General features: G+C 35.5%; 1 protein-coding gene across 1 annotated transcript; it reads right to left on the minus strand.

Annotated features, from left to right (window-relative positions):
* Positions 1-1,561: 1,561 nt before the first annotated feature.
* Positions 1,562-6,511, minus strand: LOC141785512 (retinol dehydrogenase 13-like). Its single transcript, XM_074663857.1, has 7 exons — positions 6,334-6,511; positions 5,310-5,428; positions 5,071-5,226; positions 4,881-4,985; positions 4,546-4,758; positions 4,318-4,419; positions 1,562-2,214 (listed from the first exon to the last, which is right to left on the minus strand). The coding sequence occupies exons 1-7, from the start codon at positions 6,396-6,398 to the stop codon at positions 1,892-1,894; spliced, it is 1,083 nt and encodes a 360-aa protein (XP_074519958.1). The 5' UTR covers positions 6,399-6,511; the 3' UTR covers positions 1,562-1,891.
* Between the last annotated feature and the right edge of the window lie 2,300 nt (positions 6,512-8,811).

Genomic DNA, 8,811 nt, shown 5'->3' on the forward strand with positions numbered 1-8,811 from the left:
TATCCCTGATCTTCCAGGACGGGACCGGCAGGGGTCTCCACGTGTAACCCAGCACCGAAACAAACGATCCAGAGTTTCCAGTTTCAGAGCTGATGTGGATCAGGGTGCATTAGTGCAGAGAGAGGTCCTTATCGATCTGCTCTCTGGGGTTTACTGGGTTGGAAAAAGCCCTGTGTGATGGATCTCTGAGATACAGACGGGATGGGGTTTCTGACACACAGTGAAAGTCTGAGGAGACCAGAAATGTGAGATGAGTGTCTGGGTATTAGATTTGCTTTCCAAGAAGGAAAGTAAACAAGTGCAAAAGCAGAAGTGCACTGTGAAGTTTACCAGAACGAGATAAAAGGAGGCAGATACCTTTGTTTTTAAAACTGTAGATATACTACCACCAACGGTGCTGTTTTCTTTTGTGCTCTTTGAGGATTTTAATACTTTCTTTTATATTTTAATTTTAAATAAAATGTAAAAAATTGCATTTCCATTGATAATAATCTGAAGCCAGATGGCGCTATTGATCAGCGTTTCCTGCTCGAGTCCTCAGCGATGAACTGACTTGCACTCATTTATGTTGGTTTATATTTCAATCTCTTCCCACACAAAGGGTTTTCTTCTCAGTGAGGAGTTATCGTCCTATTTCTGTGTCAAGCAAAGCCGTCTGAACTCAGATGATTTAAAGGCTGAAAGGTCACAGCTTCCTCAAAATCAACTGAAAGATTTTATATCATCAAAAATAAAGATTTAGTGTCAGAGCTACCTTTGACAAATCTTGAAAACAGAGGACAGATTAGAAGCAGAGAAAGTCGATACTGGAGAAAAAGACTGGGAAGCATCATGCTCAAAAGCACAACAAAGTATAATTACTACAAGACTGAAATTGTGTTTGTTTAAATGGATAATGGGAATTTATATCACCCCAGTACAGGGGTCGGCAACCTTTACTTTCAGAGGAGCCAGTTTGACTCAGCTCACCTGGATTAAAGTTGTTCTAGAGCCACAAAATCTACTTTACCTTCACAATAAAGACAAAAAAATGGATAAAATTCCAAACATATTTAAAATCTAGCAAAAGAAATTCTGAACTAAAAGGTTTTTTAATTTCTGAAACTGTACTTGTGATTTCTTAGTTTTATATTTTTAGATAAATTGGCAAAGAAATGATACATTTCAAAAATTTGCAAAAGATTATGAAAATTTCAAAAATTACAATTTTCTAAATTTGCAATATGTTTTTAAAAATTGTATATTTCAAAAAAATATGAAACTTAAAATGTTTTTCTGTTTGGTTTGTATTTTTTATGTCAAAAAAATAACGGATATATATTTTTTTATTTATAAATAATAATAAATATATTTTTTTGCCTATAAAAATAATAATAATATATTTTTTTGCCTTAAAAATATAAATATATATTTTTTATGTCTATAACTTTTTTTTAAAATGTATATATCTTTAAAAAAAAATCAGTTCAAATGCTTTTTTTAAATTACATTTTAATTTAACTTTTTTAAAAGACCAATGTTCATTTTTATTTATTCAGAAAACTCTCAGTTTAAACCCCTCACACTGGCTCCATATGAATACAATGTGCTTCACTTGGTTGAATTGTTTAATGAAAATCTTAATTTATCCCATCACGTTGTAGCAGACAGAGGAACATGTGTTTGATATAATGTGTAAGGAAACAGAACAGGCAGGCAGATAGGATCAAAAATCCTGAGTTTCCTTTAAATATCCTGATACAGGAAGTCAAAGTCTTGCAGTGAGGACTGCCGTCATAAAGACAACGACAACCCAATCACAGACTCTGTTGATTGTTCCTCTGAGGCGGGCTCAGCTCAGCTCAGCTCATTAAGGTCCATGATCCTCTGCAGACTCAGAGAGCAGAGGATCTCACAGTCCCACAGCAGCTCCTGAGCTCTGTGTCTGTGCTGGCTCTGTCTGTGGAGCTGTGCTCTGGATCTCTGCTGTGGGCTTTGACTTGTCTGACTGCGCCTCCTCCTTCTCCTCCACCTCCTTCAGACCCACCAGCTTGCTGCTGACCTCCCACAGCCTCCGAGCAGCCTCCTCATCCAGGGCCTTTGGAGCCGGTTCCTTTTCCGTCATCACATCGTAGTAGCGTCCAGTGACTCCCTCCATCTCCTCAGAAACAGCAAGGTAGACGCTGGGCTGAGCCCCGAGCGCCGGGCTCTTCACCAACATGGAGAAGAAAGGGCCTGGAGGGGGTGGAGGGGGGACAGATTTACTGGGACTGTGATTAAAGCCTTTTCAGATCAGTGTCAAACGTGGAGCTCATGTCGTTTTGTTTTGTCACTGATGAAGGAAAATATCATCACAGCTCTGCATCAGGTACATTCACTCAGGATCTGGCACATGTTGCTCATTTTTATTATCTGCTTCAGTGACTTCAGATGATCACAGTTACAAACACTGTTTCTCCCACAGTGCAGGCGTTTTATTACCCATGAGTGCTTGTGATTAAGAAATATTCATTCAAGAGTAAAAATTAAAAACGAACGGGAAACCAGTTTCAGCTCTGACTGCCGTGATTCACACACACTTCACCAACACATTTCCTGGATTTTCCAAAACTCTTAGGCCAATTTTTAACGACCGTTTATCCTCTGAGATGTCTGTGTTTACCAAATATTAAATAAGGATCCATGTCATAATTTACCGCAGTATACTTCAGCTACATTTTATAAAAAGCTGTGTGTTTGGATGCTAATAAATATACATCAGGTGAATGTGGCTCATATTAAGTCTAAAAAGACATTTTAAAGCCAAAATTTCAGCAAATGTTTCTTGTTTATTAATGTATTAACCTTTTTTTCCTGTTTTGTTTTACTCTCTTTTGATTTTGATTTGGTTTCTCTTGGCTTTCTCCTCGTCTGTCTGTTTTTAACAGCAACAGCCTGCCAGAGGAAATCAGCCAGTTATTTTATTTCACTATCTAAGACTAATATTTTAACAGAAAAACTTTTTTTTTGTGATTCTATCTTAATTTATTGGTTTTGGCCTATTGATTCATTTCACTGGCTGCTTGTCTTGTTTGTTTGTTTTAACTGGCTGTTGTTAATTTTTGCCTTCTTCTTAAGATAAATAAATAAATAAATAATTGATATAAAAATAAATTATCATTATTATAAGTTTAAAAAATAAATTATTTACCTTACGAAAATAAATTATTATCATAAAAATACATTATTATTAAGAAAAATAAAAAAATTAAAGGATTAATAATAATAATAATAATGATAATAATAATAACACTTATAATAATAATAATTATTATTATTATAACTATTAAATGTGGAAAATTAATAAATAAAAAGATAATTGAAAAAAACAACAGTTAAATTTATGAAGTGAATCCAGATGTGAAATGTTATATTTGAGGCTTTTAACTGTCTGTTGTGAATTTTTGCCTGTTCTTAACAAAAAATATTTAAAAAAATCCTAAAAAAATAAATAAATAAATAAAAATTATAGTAATTGTTATTAAAATAAATTAACATTATTAGTTAGAAAAATAAATTATGTCATAAAAATACATTATTCTTATGAAAAATAAAAAATAAATGACTAGTAATAATAATAATAGTAATAATAATAATTAATAACACTAATTATAAATATTTTTTTATATTAATAATAAAAAATTATTATTATTATCATCATTAAATGTGGAAAATAAATAAATAAAAATATAATTTCAAAAACTACAGTTAAATTTATGAAGTGAATCTGGACAAGAAATGTTACATTAGAGGCTCCTATACCTGAATTTTCTCAGTTTAATGAATGTGGCTGCTTGAAACTCCCACACAGGAAGTTAAATGGTTAAAAACCATCATCTCAAACCATTACATAACGAATTTCCTGCCCACTCATTATGCACTGTGATGAAAACCTATAAATAAATCTGCTTTCTGATACTATGACAGTCCCAGGAGACGTGTGCCTCCATTGAGTACGTTCACTTCTGATTCTTTATATCCTCTGAGAAAAGTTTTCGCTGGTTATGAAAGAGACTGAAATGAACAGCGACGCCTCTTTGTGAATTACAGAGCAAACAAGACCTTATTAAACATAACTGACAGCTTTTACACTGTGATTATTGAGAACCTGTGAAGGAGCATGTGTCAGAAAAGATTACTCTTTATAATGTGGAAAATAGCATCAGGAGTAATACAGTTTGTATTTTTAGAAACAGGAACATCTGTAACATAAATGAATCGGCTCAGATAAGAATAGAAAATTTAATCATTCATCGATTTGTCTAAACGCAGACTCAGATAAGGAAGCGTTGTACTCACTCAGCACTGAGCTCGAGAACTGCGATTGGTGCAACCCCGTGTGCCTCCCCAGCTCCGTGGCAACAACGCCTGGGTGTACAGCATTCACTGTGACTCCTGTGCCTGCACACACACACACACAGAGCTTTCTTTAAATATATATATATCTCCAACGGCCAATTACAAAGAAGAACATAGGGCACGCTCCCTCCCACACATGCCCACGGATTCAGCGGCCAGAAGACTTGCCTTGTAATCGCTTGGCGAGCTCTCTGGTGAACAGAACGTTGGCAAGCTTGCTCTGACAGTACGCCTGCTTGGTATCAAACTTCTTCTTCTCCCAGTTCAAGTCCTCGAAGTCGATGTGTCCAACGATGTGGGCGAGAGAAGCCAGGTTGATGACTCTGCTGGGGGCGGACTCCTTTAACTTCTCCAGCAGAAGGTTTGTCAACAGAAAGTGGCCTGAAGAAAAAAAAGAGTCAGGTGGCGATGGAGGTCAGGGGAGTTCATACACATATACAGAAAGTTACAACACTTTTTCACAGCCTCAGTTTTAAAGAGGTTTGATTTTTTTCAGGAAGTACCCAAGTGATTCACTCCAAACTGCATGTCAAAGCCATCCTCCGTCTTCCACGCTGGACACCTCATGACTCCAGCGTTGTTGATCAGGATGTCCACACGCTCCTCCTCTGTGAGACAGTTAAAAAGCACATTTTTGAGGTGTGATCTTTCTTTAGTTACAGTGATGATCTCACGCATTATATTTTGCCTCACGTTGTTTGATTTTCTCTGCAAACTCCCGGATGGACTTCATGGACGCCAGGTCGAGTTGACACGCGTAGACATGAGGATTCAAGGTTTTCCCTCGAATGTCCCTCGCAGCATCCTCGCACTTCTCCATGTCGCGGCATCCCATAATGATACGACCCCCTGAAAGATGCAGAAATAGAAAAAGAGTGTGAAACTGCAGAAGGTGTTTACACCGAGTCAGAGACCTGGTGTATCCTCCTCACCTCTCTGAGCCAGCTCTCGAGCCGTTTCTTTCCCGATGCCCGTGTTTGCTCCTGTTATGACCACTGTCTTTCCAGTGATGGTAGCTTTACTGGGACAGCGGCCTCCAGTCACATGGTTCCTTGAGGAAGATTATTTTAAACATTCAGCATCTTTTCTTAGACAAGTACTCAAACTTTTTATACACAAAAATATCTTTATTTAGCTTCCCTGCTTTTGTTCAGGCTGTACCATGATGTCACTTTTACATTTTTTTTTTCTTTTGCAACAAATATTAGTAGTTTTCAAGACCTGATTGTTGTTTTTTTTACTTTAATTTTATCATTTTTATTCATTATTCTGATGATTTTTATCAGAAGACTGTAGCTGAATGTTAAAAAGATACAGCAAAAGCATTTCTTTACTGGAAGCTAAGTTACAAAAACTACTACAGCTTAAAATCTGACACTCAGGTGTTAATTCACTATTAATTAATTAATCAATTAATTAATTAATTAAACAACAACAACAACATTTAATGGAAAAAATACTTAAGTGGTAAATGTAGTGTGGACTTGAGCTTTTGACTTCATCCAGGAAACAGAAGTAATTAAAAAAAACTAACAAATAAAAATTAAATCAATGGAAAATTAATTAAATTCAAACACAAGCACAAAACAAAATCTGAGTGTATTTTTTCTATGCCTCCACTTGTTCCAATGTAATTTTTTTTTTTTAATATTAATTAAATCCCGTTTATATATATATATATATATATATATATATATATATATATATATATATATATATATATATATATAAATGTACATTGGACACAACAGTTCATCTCAGCATGTTAGGTATTATTTGTTTTGTCTTGTTCTGCTTCGATGTATTTATTTAAAAAAATATTAAATAAAAAGTATAAAAAGATTTTACCTTTTACCTAGAAATATTTGTACCAGCAGCAGATTAAAAACCCTGTAATACAACACTTCACACAGTTACATCACAACAAACTCATCTTATGTCACAGAATTCACTCACTTCAGTAAAACAGCGCATCCAAACACTGTCCCAAAAACAGACACCGGGAGAATATATCTGCTCATTGTCCGAAAAGCGCGGGAACGATGAAATAAGGCATTAAATTCACGTTTTAACCAGTTTTCAGAGCTAACTTGACAACACTACTCTAGCACAAGGTTACACGCGCGTGCTGATGGCGTCATCGTCTCTCGCTAACCAACCGCTCGCAGCCAAATTCCAGCGGCATTCTGGGAAATGAAGTCTGAAGTTAAGCACTAATCGAACGGTTACAGAAGAGAGGTTAAAACTCATATTTTGGGGTAAATTTTATGCGGAAAATGTGAAAATGTAACGTAAAAAAGAAACTACTTTAAAAATAGTATTTTAAAGAATCCAAAGCGCTGTAATCTGTCCTATTTGACATACATTTTGTAAAAATCTCAGCAGCAAAATATTTTTTTATATTGGATTATCAAAAAATCTTGTGCGCCAAACAGGGAATGGGAGTTATACGAAAAAAAAATCATTCATGCTATGATTAGAGAACTGTACAGATTCGGAAATGTGGAGTTATTGCAGCAAAAAAAATATTTGTATGTGTATGTGAATGCATCCACAAATGAGAACTGATCCACAAATATGTAAATGTGTGAAATATTTACAAATGTGCACAAAAAATCCACACATTAGTGTGCAAACACACCTCTTTGAACTGGCTTTTAATTCTAGTTGAGCAAGACATCCATGATTTTACCTTTTATCTATTTATTTTGGGGTCCTCTTTTGCTATTTATTTTCTTTTTGTTGTTTTTACTGTTTTTATTCTTTTTTAACACATTTTTTATTTCTATTTCTATTTTTTTTAACTTTATTTTATTTTTAAACTTGCTTTTATTTGATTGTGTTCTAAGACTGTGCAGCACTTTGGTCAACCTTGGTTGTTTTTAAATGTGCTATATAAATAAACGTGATTGATTGATTGATTGATATCCACAAATGTTTATACAAATCAAATCTAAGACAATTTATTTATTTGCAAATCAGTCCACACTTTTGTGGATATGTGTGTGCACTTGTGGATTTTCCCACACTTATGTATTTTTTATGGATTTTGCATACACATTTAGGAATTTTTGCATGCATTTGTGGATTTTCACATGCAATAATGTATTCTGTGTACACATTTGTGGATTTGTGCATGCAATTGTGGATTATGTGCACTTATTTGTGGATTTGTGTAGACATTTGTAAATATTTTACACATCTGCAAATCTGTTTACACATTATCTATACACATACAAATAATTTTCTACAATTATAGCTCCATACTTTTCAGCGATGAAAGACTATATATTTATTTGTTAATGTTCTTAAATATCTGTAAATATTTTACCAATTTGTTATTCTGTTTACACATTTGTGCATCAGTTTGCTCATTTGTGGGTTGGTGAACATATCTGTGTATATATTTACACACAGAAATAATTTTGCTGCAAAAAATAGCTCCACAAAGAAAGCTGCTGTTTTTCATGCGAGAGCAAAATGTGTTTTTTCCAGGTGTGAGAGCTTGTGGATGATAAATGACAGGAGTAGAACGATTTGCATAAAAACACTGAACAAAGACAGCAGGGGTCTTTCTGGTGAGTCAGGCTAATCCCTGCAGGTGTGAGGGCGAGGGGAAAACTTGTACACCGGCAGATTTTCTGTTGATTCAATTAATTTTGTTTTCTGACCAAATGTTTCTGCACATGTTCTCTGGAGGACCTGCTGTTCAAAACAAATGTTCAGTAACTCTCCAAAGATCGAGCTGGATTATATCCGGCGTGAAGCAGACTGTTTTGGAGAGGGTTAACATCTAAAGGACACTGGGGAGGAAGAGAGAAGAAAAAGTTAAAACACAGGCTGTAATCAGTTACAGGCGAAGATGAGGGTGAGGCTGGGATGACACGGTTCATTTGGCTGGACTTGAACAATTTCTATTTCACACTTTGTTCCCTTTTTATAAAGAAGCGTGCATTTTAATTACAAATTTGTTGGAGCTTGTGATCTTTTAAAGCGTGCTCTCATGGCCGTCCCTGGGAGTGGATATTAGGTTCCAGTCTGGAGTCAGGAGAACATTTTTCTTCCAGGTTTTTTGTTCTTGAGTCAAAGATCTCAGCCCTAATCAAGCTCCTTAAAGTGAGCAAAATGAAAGTTTAATCTCCTCTTCAACAGACTCCTCTCAGCTGAAAACCCTTCACTGCGATTTGTAACTCATCCAGGACACAAAGTAAGAAGAAGACTCTGTATGAAGATAAATCAGAGAACATTTGGAAAACAAGGCCACCTCCCCCATGCTGCAACATCCAGAAAACTTTAGGTGACACATAAAAAGTACAAACTAGGACATGGATGTGGTGTCTGAGAGAGGTGAGGAGGAGGAGGAGGAGAAGGAGGAGGTGCTCTATTTGTTCACAGCTCAGAGGTGTGTGTCCCCCATGGTGTGTGTGACCCTCG

Source organism: Halichoeres trimaculatus, unplaced genomic scaffold (genome assembly GCF_033239565.1).
Source record: "Halichoeres trimaculatus isolate MK-OKI-2021-1 unplaced genomic scaffold, fHalTri1.1 fHalTri1_scaffold_23, whole genome shotgun sequence".
Taxonomy (NCBI): domain Eukaryota; kingdom Metazoa; phylum Chordata; class Actinopteri; order Labriformes; family Labridae; genus Halichoeres; species Halichoeres trimaculatus.